This window comes from Haliotis cracherodii, unplaced genomic scaffold, assembly GCF_022045235.1.
Source record: "Haliotis cracherodii isolate W230 unplaced genomic scaffold, xgHalCrac1.p SCAF_1, whole genome shotgun sequence".
NCBI lineage: Eukaryota > Metazoa > Mollusca > Gastropoda > Lepetellida > Haliotidae > Haliotis > Haliotis cracherodii.
Window position 1 is genome coordinate 67,909,813 of NW_027266264.1, and position 17,792 is coordinate 67,927,604.

The 17,792-nt window shown below is 37.4% G+C and overlaps 1 protein-coding gene across 1 annotated transcript in view; it reads left to right on the forward strand.

Annotated features, from left to right (window-relative positions):
• Positions 1-1,540: 1,540 nt before the first annotated feature.
• The window catches only part of LOC139462358 (arf-GAP with SH3 domain, ANK repeat and PH domain-containing protein 2-like), an 85,883-nt gene continuing 69,631 nt past the window's right edge, over positions 1,541-17,792 (forward strand). Inside the window, exons 1-2 of the mRNA XM_071244061.1 lie at positions 1,541-1,757; positions 12,439-12,511. Of these exons, the coding sequence (XP_071100162.1) occupies positions 1,638-1,757; positions 12,439-12,511 (193 nt within the window). The 5' untranslated portion in view covers positions 1,541-1,637. The remainder of the gene's footprint in view (positions 1,758-12,438; positions 12,512-17,792) is intronic.

A 17,792-nucleotide genomic window follows, 5' to 3' on the forward strand; every position in this document is an offset into this window, starting at 1 on the left:
AGATCTTGATGGGAGCTGACAATAAGTATTACGATAACAGATTATTGTAAACAGATTATTGTAAACAGATTAACACTGAATTACAAGTAAAGTGGGCGTGAAGACGCAAGAGTCATGTCCTCAGTCTTGTCAAGGCCTGGCTTTCTTACTTACGAGCAGCAAACAGAGACTGGAGTAGACATGGGTGGAGGGAACAACGAAACAAACTTTACAAAATATATATAATTCAGTTACGGTGCCAACTTTGGCAGTACAATAGGTGTGTTATGTATTGCGCCGACATTGGTATAGACATGCATCAAAATAAATATTTACACCTAGGAAATGTTGGTGGAATTTTAAGTAACGAAGGTCGAATTTCACTTTTGGAAATGTCAAAAATTTCTTTCCCACATTGAAAAATAAACTGAGGCGAAAAAGAAACTACATCTCTCACTCAAATGTATCAAGTGTTTGATTTTCAGTTGGAAATACCCTAACTTATCGATATTATATCGAAATGTGAACTGCACTGGCGCTTCGTCAGCACTCAAAGAATATTTCTTCATGGTTTTATTTTTAAAATTATGATTTGATTTATAACTTTATAAAATTAAAAGAAAAATCGCATAATATACAACTGCTGATGAGTGTCTTAGACATCATATCTTTGAAAATCAATAAATTTGCATTTTTCGGCAAAAGCAAGTGACGTCACATCAAACATTATGGCATTATGGCGTCTGATATCCGTACAACGATCCAATCAGATAGATAGATTCCTATATGATGATATTGTTCCTGGGATGATTGGGCGATGACATGTATCCGGTGGTGGCTTGGATTATTGCTGTTCCACAAATGTCATTGTAAAAACATTTCTATTTCACGGCGGACTGTGAAAATGGAGTGATCAACGATCCAAGTCATCAGCGAAGTCGCAGAGACTGATCACTTGATCCTCATTTTAGTCTGCGCCTTCGACAAACTTTTGATCCCGGAATTGAGTTTTATTTCGAAATTTCACCGCAGTATTTAGAATAGTTAATTAAAATCATATATAGTTACCATAATCTAACGACATGGTTAAGACTGATATCTTGACAGACACGACGGAGAAAGGTGAAGGTACTACTAAATACTCAGACACGAGGTGCTAATAGTTGACGTCATTGTTCAATGACGTTTTCAAACAACAGAGGCCATGACATTGATCTAACATATAAATTTCAACGCCAAGGTGCCATGTTATATTTGAATGACTGATGATATGATGTAACAAAAATATAGAGCTTCATTATGAATATAAGAAATAAAGGCCAGGGATTCGATTACCTTTTTAACATACGAAGGGATTCATCAGAAGGACGATAATCGGTTCACATTGAGCTATCACCATCCCCAACACACGCGCTTTGATAATAAAATTAAAGTGTAGTTGAAATAAGCATCTTTAGAATTCCTTATTTATATTTTATTTCAGTTCCTACCGAAGTCCGGTGCAGAACATTAAGCGTTTACTAGCTGTCAGGGAAACAGTATGTGTCACACCGCGAGCTATCGCTGAGCGAACTTCCTGTGGTTGATATCTCAGTCAACTGGTAGAAAGGCGATGTAGATCCCGATGATGACTTAAGACTGGATTTTAATATACGACAATGCAAATAAACGTCGGTGACTTCGTGAAGGAGTCATGGGAGGATTACAAGTCACCCACGACATCCACCTTCACGTCGAAAATGGGTCACTGTCGACATACGGTTTCAACACTGGAAGAGGTAAGCTAATGATGGTGTCACATCTGAACCCGGGCACGGATATCCAAATTTTATGAATCTTTTATGTGAGGTTCATTTTTGCGGATTATTTGCGTGATGTCATAAAATTTGTAGGGCTGTATCAAACGGTTTTGGTTTTATGTTTTGTTTTCGGACCTGTGGCGTTTCCGATTCATCTTCATATTTTGCACTGCGAAGAGACACATGAGTTATCTCCCTTAGGGAATATGATCTAGAAGTACACTGATGCATCCCATTGTTTAGATGCTCATTTACATTAGTTTATTTTCAAGAGGCCTATAACTGAATGACTTATATATGTGACTCCTTGTTTAATGTCATGTAACATTTTATTGCCATTCAGTGCTTGACAATTATTCTTATTAGAGTAAAACCATTATCTGATATGTCCCTCCCTATTCACTGTCAACAGAGTAAAAATATTTTTCTTCCGAGGAGCCATCACAGGAAATTAAATATCAGTAATGAGACGTTTGTAAATAAACGTGATAAGTGTAATGTTAAATATTTTCTTGTCGATTCAATGAAACTATCACACAGTTGTCAAACTGCATCCTAAATGACATCAGTTGTGAACTCTTTTGTGCCACGGTCTGGTGCCCATTTTCAGTTGAGGTCTAGACATTGTGATTAGCATTTTGTCCGTAATCATGGTAATTGAGGCATTGTCGTAACATAACTAGTATTAACCACTGGTAGTGCAATCATTAACCTTGGTGACTAAGTGATTGATGTACATCATTAAATGTGAGAGTAGAGAATCAAGGCAGTGTTTGGATGACTTGAAAAGTGAAATCAAACTTGCCAGGACTGCTAATAATGGGCAGAGACCGATTTCTTAACTTGGACAATGACAGTTGCCCAACAACAAAATACTGACTTTACAAGCTATGGCATATTGGTACATACTCAAATGGATTTATTATTTTTTCCATATTGGTACATACTCAAATGGATTTATTATTTTTTCCATATTGTCATAAAAGGTTGTTTGGAAATATATGACAAGCATTACAGCTTAATTACAAGGAGAATATGAAGCACTTGCAACCTCTGTTGGATCTATCTGACCTAAATTCTTATGTTCGAGTGTTGAAAGAAGTGAGTCATATTTCATTTTAAACATGGCGTGCTGAAGCACCACTTGATAGAGTAACATATAGTTTTCAGAAATTCTGTTGAGTGTTGACTCCTTGATAAAAGGAAAAATATCATCAACAAACCTTGGATATTTGTAACTATTATCAACTCATCTTGATATACATATTTGATTTTGTAAGACACTGGGATGAGATTCTATATGCATGTGTATCCTGTTCATGTGACAATGTTCAAATGAAACTGTTGTATATGATCACACCACCAGTTGAGAATATGAACTACAACCAAGAACATGATAGGCGTCGTAACACCCAAGTGTTAGGCCTATCGTGTTTCAGTGTACACTCATAGCTTGACTTCCAGCCCAGGCCATGTATCATCACTGGGAGGCTTGTATATTACAGCAGGTGGCCATTAAGTATCTGTTGATACCGCCTATCAAGGAATATATCTCAGCTAGGTGATAATGACTTGATAATTCAATTGAAATATGATAAACTTATTTGCAATAGGCATTTATTGGTCATAAAGATTTATGGCTTGTGAGTTAAACTTTGTGTTCTAAAACGCTGGATACAAAAATATTTTTAAGTCAGGTGAAGTAAAGACGTTAATTTATATATCCATAGATTATTATTTTGTAAATTTGTATTAATGAAATCTTTAATCTTACAATGGTTGCATGAATCTTTTTGTTTTGTATGTGTTTGTTTGTTAGTTTGTTAGTTGTTTAATACTGCTCTCAGCAATATTCCAGCAATATGACTGTTTTCTGTAAGTCTGGACCAGACAATTCAGTAATTGTCATCATGAGCATGGATCTACGCAATTGGGATACAATGACATGCATCAACCAAGTCAGTGAGCCTGACCACCTGATCCCCATAGTTGCCTTTTACCACAAGCTTAGTCGCCTTTTACGGCAAGCATGGTTTGCTGAAGACCTGTTCTACCTAGGATCTTCATAGGTCGTTATTTATGTGAAAATGGGGCGTATTAGAATCAAGGATGAACACATTTGAGGGCACTTGTCCAAGTATCAGTGTGAAATAAAGAAATCTACCGGCAATTTGTCCTTAGGGCCATGTCAGTAAAGGTCTGTGCACCCCCACTTTGTTTCTCACATTATTTGGGGATTCATGACCAATGTTTCAAATGTAAAATTGAATAATTTAGCAAGTATTTGGTAGGCACTACATCTAATGTCCAAGTACACTTGCTCCCCCCTTCATATTCACTTTACTATGTGTTCATTCTCTTGCACATAGCTATATATATCATACGATATAAGATATATAAGAAAGTTAAACCAAGTTTCAATGGTTTAATTTTTTATGTGAATAAAGAAAATCTGGTTTAATTGCTTGGTCATTTATTGTGTCAGGGGAGACTCGGGTTATTTCAATATAATACCATTTATAACATTTATAACATTTATAACATTTATAACATTTATCGCTTGTATATGCTGCTAAGGAAGTGCACTTTACCAAAAAATATGTCCATGATTAGTATGATTAAGGCATGTCTGAAATTACAGATAGACTTTGGTCGCAATACCTTGTGGAACAAAGGTAACAGGCATCTGCATTTCAGTATGATCCTGTATAAAAACTTGATCAGTGACTGTGTGTCTACTAACAAACCTGACAAATGTCTGACTACACGTTTAGTATGAGCAACTTCCTACATAAAGTCACAGTTTCCTCTGTGAGAGACTGAGTATACGGCCAGCAGTGACACACTTAGCTCTGCATGTGTCCAGCCACGATTAGTCAGTGTATTAGCAGTCAATTTCTCAGCTATGTAAATAATGTGACTGGTATAATTGCTGTGACCTTACACTCATGGGGAAGTAGGGACAGAGAGCCTCTGACAGTATGTGCATGGAGTTAACAAGGTCAGATGTGGCCTAGTGAGATGTCATTACAGGTCTTCACAAGGGACAATTTCCTATTCTTCTTTATTTAAGGAGTGAAAGGTCAATCAGCTGTCTACATCGTAGCATTTCAAGGAAATATATTTTTGTGAAATGTCGTGTACATGTTGTTGCACATGGTGTTAATAGGTACTTGTGACTTCCCATTTCCTTTGAGGGGTGGAGCGGTAGCCTAGGTATTAAAGAAATCGCTCATCACACCAAAAGCCCAGGTTCCATTCACCACGTGGGTACGATGTGTGAAGCCTATTACAGGTGTCCCCCGTCATGATATTGCTGAAATATTGCTAAAAAAAAGTGGCAATAAGCCATACTCACTCACTCACTCACTCAATCTGATGACTCTTGTCCAAAAGGGCCATGCGCATCATTGGTATGTTTGTTTGTTTGTTTGTTTGTTGTTTTACGCTGCACTTCAGCTTTATGACAGACAGTCCAGTGATTGACATCATGAACATAGATCCATGCAATTAGGATTTGATGACATGCATCAACCAAGTAGAGTGAGTCTGACCACCTGATCCTGTTAATCGCCTCTTATGACAAGCATAATTGTCTTTTACGGCAAGCATGGGCTGCTGAAAACCCATTCTACCCCGGATCTTCACAATTCTCATTGGTATGAGTTAATGTGTAGTCAGCAAGTTTTCGTTGTTTCTGAACTTGAAGAAGAAGAAGAAGAAAAAGAAGAAGATTTATTGTACATAAACAACCACAGGGGGCAGGGTACAAAACATGAACATGACTAATTATACATTTACATACACAATAGAATACAAATATTGCTATGATTATATTGTTAGGAAGTGTTCCTCATCTTTTATTTCATCAATATCACAGAAAGTACATAGTCTTTCTTACCTTGGAGTGTTAAAGTATCTTCCTCTCTCAATTTGAAGGTCGTTAGCACTGAGTCTTAGCCTTGTTATTGCTTTGCGGTGTTCTAATGCAGTGGTTACTTTCAGATATGATTTTATTCCGAATTTGTCTCCTATTTTCCCAAGGTGTCTGAACGTATGTGGTTTAGTGGGTGTGTCTTGGTCAGTTTCATTGAGGTATATGGAATCGGGACGTGTAGATACCCATTGTTAAAAGCTGTCTAATGAAGATGGAGTGGTCACATTGTTTGACCCGACCTTCCCATGGCCTCATGGATGGTTGTTCCTGCTATCAACCATTGGTTTGATTTTCCAGATTTCTTATTAATATACCCTGTGAGGATTCTGGATTAGAATATGTCCCCAGTTACTTATGCTGGTCGTAAGAGGCGACCAAATGGAACGGGCGATTAGGCTCGGTGACTTGGTTGTTTGTGTGTCATCGTACCCCAACTATGTGGTTTGTTGCTCATTATATCAATCACTGGATTGTCTGGTTCAAACTTGATTATTTGCAGGTTGCTGTCACATAACTGGAATAAAGCTGAATAAAATAACAAAAAACAAACAAAAACGTATCTTTTGGCAGCAGTGATATGCAGATGATATTGCAGACTGAAGTAAAATCTTAATCATACAGTGTTTCAACATCTTGAAAGAATATTTATTAATGATAAACACTTATAACTCATGATAAGGGGATTTCTTTTCCTGAGGCTGCTAATACTTGTAGCATTTATTATTGAATGGATTTGTGTTTACTCGTTGATTCAAAACATAAACATTTGAACGTACTTAAAGATTGGCTCGACTTGGGTAAAATGCAGCCTTACCAGTGATGAATCAGGTTAGTCAAACAAACTTGGCTAACAGGGCCAACTGTTGATTTATGATCTAGTTTGACAACAAATTGCCATCCCGGTTGAGTGGTACTGAAGTCAGTCATATCACCATGATCACAGATACGTTGGTCTGCAATTGATCAACTCTTTGACTAGAGAAACCACTGCTTGGTAGCATGAGCAACCATCCATGTCATTAGGGTACAGTTATTTACAAGCCATCATCACTCTACTCGCACATCGCTGGACGCACCACATATTTGTTTCTAAACCAACTCTCAGTTTCACATCGAGCTATAATTACCATGATTACCATAGTGAGTCTTGATTGACTAAGAACCAAATCACTCACTCTTTCAGTCTCACTTAGTCTGTAATACACACAAATATGAAAGAAATGTATCCAATACAACCCATAAGTCTCTGGGCTCTTTTTTAATAAATATTAATAATTTGACTACTATTTTCTCTGTAAAATATTTTCATGTCAGAAACTAGATGTTAGTCTAAGAGTCACTCTGACATGATAGCAGTGGCTGAATGATTACTTGATGTAAAACAATACTGCCTTTGAAGACTGCTTTGATGACTAACCACTTTGTCTACAATAATGCCCTGTGACTGAGGGATTTAAGGTATTCCAGAACTTTCACAGTAATGGATCCTAAGAGAGGATATTGTACACCATACTGGGTACAGTCTATCCACCAGTGGATAACTTTGTCAATCCTGCCAGCTCTTGGGTTATCTGAATGTATCAAATTTCAAGCTTCCATAAGTTCCTGGGTTGCATCTTTTTTTGATTGAAGTTAATGTGTAGAACAAAAAATTCAAAAGTAATTGTTTGTTGATTTTTTATTACAAAACTTGTTTTTTTTACAGACAGCTGATCTACCAAAATGATACTGACAATAATTATATTTATGAGTAAAATTTGGCTTAAGAATGGATATATTATGGTGTTCAGTATTTGAAATTTAGCATGAAACTCCAGGGATGTTAAACCCTTTTGTTAAAGGTTGAAGTATTCAGATTCAAATACTATAGCAGCAAGTTGCCAACTAACCTCAAGAACCCAAGGACCCCTTTAATTTTGAACACTGTGATATAGAGGTTGTGAGGTTTGATGTGGAAGGTGAGATAGTCCATGCAGGGACCTTCCTGATTGACAGATAAAGCATTTCTCATTTCATAAACAGGACTCGGTTTCAGGAAGTATGGGCAAGAGGAGCAATTGAGATGTCTGAACATGGGCTGGTGTTGTTTTAGCTGCGACTGGGGAATATTGGATGCCAGTTAGGGAAGGGATTTAAGGTTGGAGGTGAGGGGGAGGGGTTCCCATGTGGTAGCCAGAATGCTTTCAATGAGGGGCCTTGTCAAAACATTGATGAAGCTGAAAAAAATGTGTTACTTTAATCTATGGGGTGGAGAGCTCAAAGTCCATTCAGATAATTTATTTTTCATTGATTATTAATATTACCTACATATTCTTTAAAAATCATATATGACAATGAGTGTGGTCAGTTTCTAATTAAAATATGTTAAAGTGAAAAAAGCTGAACAACTTCTTTAATCTTACAATGGTGTGTTTATACTAAATAAGCCTTGTAATTGTAGTGCATATTTGAACACACACACACACACACACACACACACACACACACACACACACACACACCCCCACCCCCACACCCACACACACCCCACACACACACACACACCCCACACACACCCCACACACACGTGTCAGCATGTATACCTTAATATCGCCATCTACAAAGCGACCTCCCTGTAAAACCCTTCCAAATCAATGCTATTTTATATTCTGAAACTATAATATTATCAGGAATAATATATTAAAAATATCATGTTATTTTAGTTGTAGCTTTACTATATATGTTTGAAAATAAATTGATAAACATATGCATGGCAGTTTGGTTCAGCTGATTGCTATTGCCAGATAATTTTGTCATATGCAACAATTTGAACAATCACTGTTGATGCTCCCACGCTCGCGATCGCATTAACTTAATCATGTTTATGTTGACATATAAAAGTCACTAAAACTACAACAAATGAAATTTTAAATGAGTCAAAGTATTGCATTTATTTTCTATATTTATTTTCTGTCCACTAAAGTTTGTTTCAAGGCGTCAATAGCGGTAATCTGACCATGGTTGCTGTCAAGGTTGAGTTGTGCTCACGGTAATGTCTTTATGTTGGGGGGAAAAAAACATCAAAACTCTTCTACCCTGTGTATAGGGTGAAACCCCCTTAATTCTTGGTACAAAAACCTCACCTAAGACACTTTTATATAATTTATATTCTATAAATTGTTTGATAGGCATTACTTAGAAGTTGACCAATGACAAACTTCTTTAACACTGTGAAGTCGATGTTACGGTGTGGATCCTTATATCATTGTCAAGCAAGATATAAGGATCTATACCGAAACATCGCCTTTACAGTATTAAAGAAGTTGTTATCCATAAATTGTGTCTACATTGTTATATCCACAACAGCTGAGACTAACATGTCAACTATGGATAAATCATATCTACCACAGCTGAGACAAACATGTCAAGGGATGGATACAAGCGATATACAACATCTGACACTGTCATTGGTGGATATATGCTGTATACAACAGCTGAGACAAACATGTCAAGGGATGGATACAAGCGATATACAACATCTGACACTGTCATTGGTTGATATATGCTGTATACAACAGCTGAGACAAACATGTCAAGGGATGGATACAAGCGATATACAACATCTGACACTGTCATTGGTTGATATATGCTGTATACAACAGCTGAGACAAACATGTCAAGGGATGGATACAAGCGATATACAACATCTGACACTGTCATTGGTTGATATATGCTGTATATAACAGCTGAGACAAACATGTCAAGGGATGGATACAAGCGATATACAACATCTGACACTGTCATTGGTGGATATAGGCTATTTACAACAGATGAGACTCATGGATGGATATAGGCTATTTACAACAGATGAGACTGTCATGGATGGATATAGGCTATTTACAACAGATGAGACTGTCATGGATGGATATAGGCTATTTACAACAGATGATATTCATGGATGGATATAGGCTATTTATGAGAGCTGAGACTGTCAACAGGTCAAGGGTTGGTAATCACTCGCATGTTTGTACACATCACATGTACATCAATGGACATAATCAGAGCAAATCTTGGATTTAGCTCCCCAATCAGTCGATCCTGGAACAACTAAGGGAAGAAACTCTTTATGACACATAGCAGTGACTTGTTATGTATGTAAAAAACTAATGACATTTTTATGCACTCAAATTGTTGCATCGCAAGGAAAAATAAAAGTAGTGTACCCATCCCAAAGGGGTGAAATATGAGACTGCCTACAGCCTAACATACTTGAAAAATACTCTGATTAACTGGATCTTAGATTTTTCCTTTGAGCCGAATAATGTTTACTGTGGCTCTTGAAATAGAACATCCGTGGGAGACTTGACCTACATTTTACTGGCTTTAATCTAGGATAACTCATGTTTCAACTTCATCTTCAGAAAAGACTTTTTTTTGTGTTGTTTATTCATCAAAGTCTGATAAAAAGTAAAATGATTTTCTTAACCAACTACCGGTACCCTATATTTTCAATCCCTTTTTGTCTTCAAAAGACGATTCTCTGGTCCACCATAACATTGATAATGAATTAGAGAAGTATACATGGGGACTGTGCTGTGTAATAGGTTCCCTATCTGATATGAATCATCCTTGACAATATGGAGACTGATCATTCAGGGATTCTATCATGTCTTCTTGTGGCTGCGTTGCTGGAGAGAGTTGTGTGGCAGATCCAATTATTGCTTGACAGTTGACACAATATGTTGAAACAGTTGCACACTGAGTTGCCACCAAGTCTTGTGTTCTGGGTCTTGGTGATACTGAACAAGGGCTACATTAATAACAAGACAAGATTCAATTTCCAACTGACTAACTGTAGACAAGCAGACACTGGTTCCACCTTGCCCTTATGTCTGAAGGATTGCCAGGAACTGATTTCCTCGTGAATTACATGCTAATGGCAAATGTATGTCCAGGGGGTTGTGTCAAAAGTTAATAGTGGATAAGCAAATAAATGAGACCGGCATTTTGTTATGATACAATGTAGCACACTTTTTTTTATAAACATTATTGAAATGTTTACGGAATATCATATGCAATAATTGGCTTAGTTGAATCTCTGAACAAACTAGTGACATGTTTGACACTTAGCAAGTCGCTAATGTTTGCATTTCTTTCTGACGATGCACACATTCCTTTTGACTTGTATATGTTTGAGTGAAGATAAAGCTTCACTTAACTCAGTGTACGCATGATCTTATCATTTGATACATGTATCTAAATAGTTTTGGCCAGGGCTGTGAAAAAACAATTCCCAATCAGACATTTTTTCCCCAACTCTTGAGACCTGCAAAGGGTAACCAGATAGGGTCTAGTGATAGGGGGTCATGTACCCTGGGTAGTGAATTTGGACCCGTCCCAGTCCTAGCATGCTGCCATTTTATTGCTTGAATTAGCTGAGAGCTTTGTAACACAACAAACAAATTGTGCTTTTGCTCAGTACCAGTCAAACAACATTAACTGATTTCTTTACTGATTGATTAGCTTCAGATTCCATATAAGGAATCGATCATGTAATCTCTGATTGATTATGTTCCCATTGAATTAATTCATTTTTATTAATTTTTGGGGGATAATGTAATAGAGCATATCATGTATGAAATCAGAGAAGTCTGTACCAGACAGGGTTTTATGGCTTGTTGATTTGAGAAAGGTTGGTATTCAGTATACCGGTGTGCCACAATTTGAAATACTAATGAATTTGTATCACAATTTGTTTGGAAAATACAGGTATATTGCCTTTTTCAAAGTCATGTATATTTTCAACTTGTTGGAAAAGTTTACAGAAGTGACAAGTTGAATTGAAATTATGAAATTATGACATCAGCAGCTGTGATTGAAAAAGCAAGACTATTTGCGACCAGGTATCTGTATATAATGTGTCTATTACACGTGTTGTGACCATACCAAAAAATACAGCAAAATGGCAGACAACAAGATGTATAAAATGTGCAGGTAAAGTCTGATGTATTGGAAGTATAAGAAAACTTTTAGTCATTTAGGTTATTTTTATGCTCATAACAAATAAGATGAAAGAAATGAACACGCAATGCCATTTAGCAAGTGCTTAGTAAAAAATATCATATTTAGGATAACAGGCTTTCTTAGTCAAGTACAGATTCTTGTATCGTCACACCGAAGACCCGGGTTCCATTCCCGACATGGGTACAATGTGTGAAGCCCATTTCTGGTGTCCCCTGCCGTGATATTGCTGGAATGTCGCTGATAGTGGCATAAAACCATACTCACTCACTCACTAACTGATTCTCGTACGTTTTTGGGTCTGAGTCCCATCTGGGTGATGAAAGAAAGCTTGCAATATACTGTGACATGCATCACATACTAAGTAAAAATGTACTATGTGTTCTAAATTGATGATAGTTCTGTTCTTATTCAAGAATGATCATTAATCAGTTATTAATTGGGCCAGATATTGAGCAAGTGAAGCAGCATATGCTTGTCATCCAGAGTGAGCTGATCATTAATGGATTGTATGGTTGTACTCTGACAGAATGGGGCATTGCTCACAGTATCAATCATTGGTTTATCTGGTTCAGACTGCTACGGGCTGCTATCATATGGCAGAAGTATTGATGAGTGAAGCGTAAATAACAATAAACAAACAAATGATCATTATGTGTGTGAACTGTAACCAATCCCCAACACGAACACTTTGTATGTGATTCCACCATTGTGTTGTTCTAGACCCTGGACGTGGACCGCAGTGGCTTGACCAAGATGAAGAAGTCGGTGAAGGCCCTGTACAACTCAGGATCCAGTAAGTACCACAAGATGCTGCCTCCATGAAGTCAAAGGGAAGTCTGCTTGGGTCCTCGGGCTTGCTTCCTATGGGTGTTAGTAATTGGAATGGGATGTGGACATGAATAATTGTTCCATAATGTCATGTTCTTACAAGGGCTGTATATTGTCTGCACATGATAGAAATGTGATACTAAGCATTTTAAGTATTGATGGTCCATGCTCAGTTATTGGTGATTATTGATTGTTTTTGCAGTTAAGATTGGACTTTGGCTACTAATGGTGAGGTTTGTTTCAGAAGCAGAATTGAAGAGTTTTCAAACTTGCTCAGTTAAACTTTGCACGTACAGTATAACATTTTGGTAGTGGAGGGATGCATTTTGTTGAACTGAAAGCCTCCCATTGTCCTGTGCAAGGAAATCCCCGGTCCCCCCTTCTCTCACCCTCATCTGTAGCACATAGGATCAAACTAACTCAGTTTCACATTTATAATTAGTGCATTTTCAGAATTCACAATGCGTTGTAGTACTATAGTGCTATTCACACAAACATGCTCTATCAAAACATATTATTTCGAAAGTTGTGTTTATGCTATTCTTATTGCTTGCAATAAAGTAAGCCTTTAGACAGGAATTTCATATGTTTTTAGTTCGATAAATTCAAAACCTTGCTTAGCAACTCTCTGCAAGCTTTGCATTGTCTCGACCTTGACATCACAGTGGTGAGAACTTGCAGCTGAGTGCAGTTTAATGGGCTGGCGCTCTGTAACTCAATAGGCTAGTTTGAAATTTGTGCCAAGAAAAACAGAATTATGGGAGACTGTGACATCACCAGGCGCCATTGTTAGAATGCTGGTGTAGCCTCCTGTGACTTGTTTGAATTTAGGGGTAGATATCAGACTTGACAGTTATTGCTCAATTTGATTGCTTTTCATAGAATACTTGACTGATTTGTATGTTATACAGGAAATAGCCACTAGGAGGTGATATGCACTTGTCATATACGTGAGTGTGATATATCATGGGAAATACACACCAGGGTGATATCAACCCGATAGTTACACTGATCTGAGGGGTGCAACAGATGGAATATATGATCAATGACATCTGCACACAACCCGAGTGATTCATGCCCATTGCCAAAGACAATAAATTATCAGCTAACAATGCTCAGTATATGGCTGTCTACTGAATGTTTTGGCAAATGCAAGAAATGAATTCCCACCTGTAGTATTGTAAACATGCTATGCACTGGTGATACTAAAAGTCTCATGTGATTACATGTTTATACCTTATGGTCAGGGTACATGATACACAACTGAATGGATTCTCTCTATGATCATGATCATGGCCCAACTGTATGGTTAAAACTTGTGCTCTCGGTGTCAGAATCCAATCTCATTGAAATCAGGTCTTAGTGGGCGCAACAGCTACACAAGATCTGAGGACATCTCATTACAGGTCATGTCACAATGACATTTTGCAAATTTTGACAAACCAGTAAATGACTAACAGGAAGTTGATATTAGCCTTCAGAAAGCATCTTTCTCAAGCTCTATGGCTAATTTCAAAATGGCAACTTCCTTTCCAGACTACACATCAAATTTCTTTGACAAGGGTTCTTGATTTAAAATTTGAAAACTGAGCAAAACATTTTTTGGGAATGTCTAATATATGGCCAAGATTATATGGCAGTCCTTATGACTAGCAATGGATATTCTCTTCTGTTTTAAATATTTATCCCATTGAACATGTTGAAGCGAGTTAGAACAATGATTTCATTCGGAATGCCCTAGGTTAACCAATTTGAGGTTTGGATCTCGTAAGCAATGCTCTGATTGGTTGGATGAAAGGTCCTTCTGATGTGACTTGTAATGACTTTTCAGATCTTTATGTAGCGGTAGCAAGTACTAACATGTGATTTTAATGAGTTTGTGTCAGAATCATGAAACTTTGCATCCTTTGAAATTGTCGCAGGGAAGTGTTTTAGGATTACTTTACCTCTGTACATGATAGAATGTCTTTAGGGAACAAACACATCAAGTGAAATAAAAGAAATTTGATTGTAATTATGTATAAGTCACTCAAGTGATCATGGGGGGAGAAACTCAAGTTCAACATTTCAAAGATGCCAAGGTTTCAGTCTAACCGATATCAAACCAAACTGTTTCTGCGTAAATACTTTTGTAATAATTTCATCTTGTGAAAAACGATACATACCTGAATTATCAACATGATCAATGGCACGCATATATTGGAGCAACAATGCCCTTAGGCTGACTTGGTACAAATATTATTACTCTGTCTGATGTATCTCCAGTAAGTGTGTTTTGGTGTGATCATTTCCAAATACTGTGACAGTATTGTGCCAAGCCGTGAATGACTGCAACTTAATTCTATTTCACTTTTCATGCATACTTGTGACATACTTGCTGGACTAGGGGACTTGGTGCTGAGCCTTGGGGTTGAGGCATTGATGTATTATGAATTGATGTGACACATTTTATGAAATAGTGGGATAATTGTAGGAATATATGAATATGGCATTGGGTTGAGCAGTCCTGACAGCTGCTTGCTTCCCTGATCAGGGTATTTGTGTAAACCTACATCAGCCATCAGATCCGGGTATAACATCACCAACAAAGTGTTATACTCAAGTCAGGGTACCTGGGTTGGGGTAAAATACTAAAACTGTAAACTTAATCCTCATTAGAAGTACTCTTATGAGTTCTTGTCTGAAATTCTATCTCCTTCTTATCTCAGATTTGTGACAACCAAGGATGGTGATCACTTTATTGTATGAATTGTCCACATAGTCTTGCTTTTATCCTGTCCTTGTAAGACCAATGGGAATTTGAGGGTCTCATCGGTTGCTGAGTATGACTTTAAGGTGAAGTACTCACTACTGACCACTGGAAGACAGGTGCAGACTCTGTTCTTTACAGGCTACAGAGACAAAACTACAACTGACGACCCTGTCGCCATGTTTCCTTACAATACTTACCTTGGTAAATACATGTACATGATTCTGATTTGTTAAACGGGTATGAAATCACAAAGACATGCCTCTTATTAACAGCTAATTAAACTGACTAGGGCTGGGACGAGTCCAGATTTTCTACCCTGGTACCCTACTCCCTATTACCTGACCCTACCCCGGTACCCACTGTAGGTCTCAAGAGTTGGGAACAAAATGTCCAATTGGGAATTGTTTTAACGCAGCCCTGGTAAAAACTATTTACATAGATGTATCAATCGGTCAGATCATGTGTACACTGAAGTTGACTGGAGCTTTATCTTTACTCGAACATATACAAGTCAAAAGGAATGTGTGTATAGTCAGAAAGAAATGCTGACATTAGCGACTTATAGTGTAACCACTGGGCCATAGTGAGTTTTTGTCATCAAATAATATATCACGTGACTAACCATGGGTCTGGGTAACCCACCTGACCCACGTACGTGAGTTACCATGATTACCCGTCCCCACACCTAGAACACACACTACTTTTGCTATGTGATAAGTGAATCAACTCTGCAGAGAGGAAAAGCAATCAGTCCTGCATTAAAATAATCTATCTTGCTATTTAAAGGTTCCTGTTTCCTGTAGAACTACATTTGGATGTAGGTTGGCCAACTACTGAGAGAAATGAATTGTTTTCCCTGCAGAGTTTGAAAAATTACATTATGGCCGATCTGATAATGCTATCATATTGTGTTTTTGTGATTGGTATCGGGTGTTCTTTAACTTCATTTGAATAGTATCTTGTATGTGTCATTTACATGGTGGGATGGAGGTACATGTACTACGCATTGTCCACAGATCAGCCCTATCACTGTCACATCACTCCTTTAGCGAGACAGCAAAGTAAGAAGGCCAAGGATTATGTCAAAACCATCTGGTATGTTATACATCTGAGTCCAGGACTTCCAGGGGAGCATGGTTAGCATTCCCTGGTGACGGTGTCACAGTTGCACATGCTACATCTCGGATCTAGGTCACGGTGTGCTGCAAAAAAAACCAAAATGCAGAAGTTGTGAAGTTTCAAATACAAGTCTAGGGAGATAATTAGAGAATGAAATCAACTAACATTTATCTAGTGTTATCATATAATGAATGATGTCACAAATGCTATATATATGCAAATGAGGATGCATAGCAGAAACAACTTTCAAACTGTGCATCAATGCAATGCCTTCTTTCTCAATAAAGTATGGACTAACGTTCCCAATGTGCTTGGAAAGGGGTTTACCAATGCGTCAACGAAACATGGTGACAAGTCATTTTGCACTATATAATGTTAATAGGTTGGGTTGTTTACTCTTAAATTCTATTCAGCCATGGTGTTTAGAGCTACTTGGATAAGTAAAATTATATCATAAAATTCCATGATTTTAATATCATATGGTTAAGAGATTATTACTGATGTGTGTCATACATATCACATATCACTATTATCAGGAAGGCTCGCATTATACAATTTACATGTCCAATGCACTTGGCTAATGATCTTTGTATATACCACATTGTACATTATCTCCTCTAAAACCACAGAGTTTGTTGAGTTTATTATGAGGTGAAATCTTATCCTTAAGATACAAGAAACGGTATCTGCAAGGTACTAATTATTCAGACTTTTGTCCACGTCCCATTGTCACTGGTTACATTAAGGTATGTTAATTATGTTAAGATATGTTGTGTAGAATCATTCAACTTTTTTATGCCCATGTTCTGACGATATGATTTTAATAAAAGTTACTTTTGAGCGTTGTTGATTATTACCAAGCATCCTTCTCTACAGACTGCAGTCTGTGACAAAAATGTTGAAGTCTGTTAGCCGGGCACTTGTCTCTTGGGATCATTTTCAGCAGATGCTAGTGTTAAAATATGGGCTATCATCATCAGTCAATACTTGATGATCAGATTTCATCCAGCTAACACATCCTTGTTGGCTTTGTTGAGAGAGCCTTTTTCAATCTACATAATGCTTATGATATTAGAATCTCAAGACACATTTCCTGATATGTTCCAAGTATATGTGTACTGGTGTACATGGTGTACGTGATTGGTAGTGTTTGAAATAAAAAGAATTGCAGTGCTGCCATCAGGACCTAGACTTATAATATAAGTAAGCACTCCATGTTGTGGCTGCAGTCGGCAGACGTCAGTGGGACACACAAAACTGCAATTTTTGCGACAGAAAACATCTCAAATCACAATAACAAGTGATACAGAACTTTGGCTTTTTTTGCATGTTTTTACTTGCCCCTATAATGCTGTTGTGGAATGTTTGAAATCTT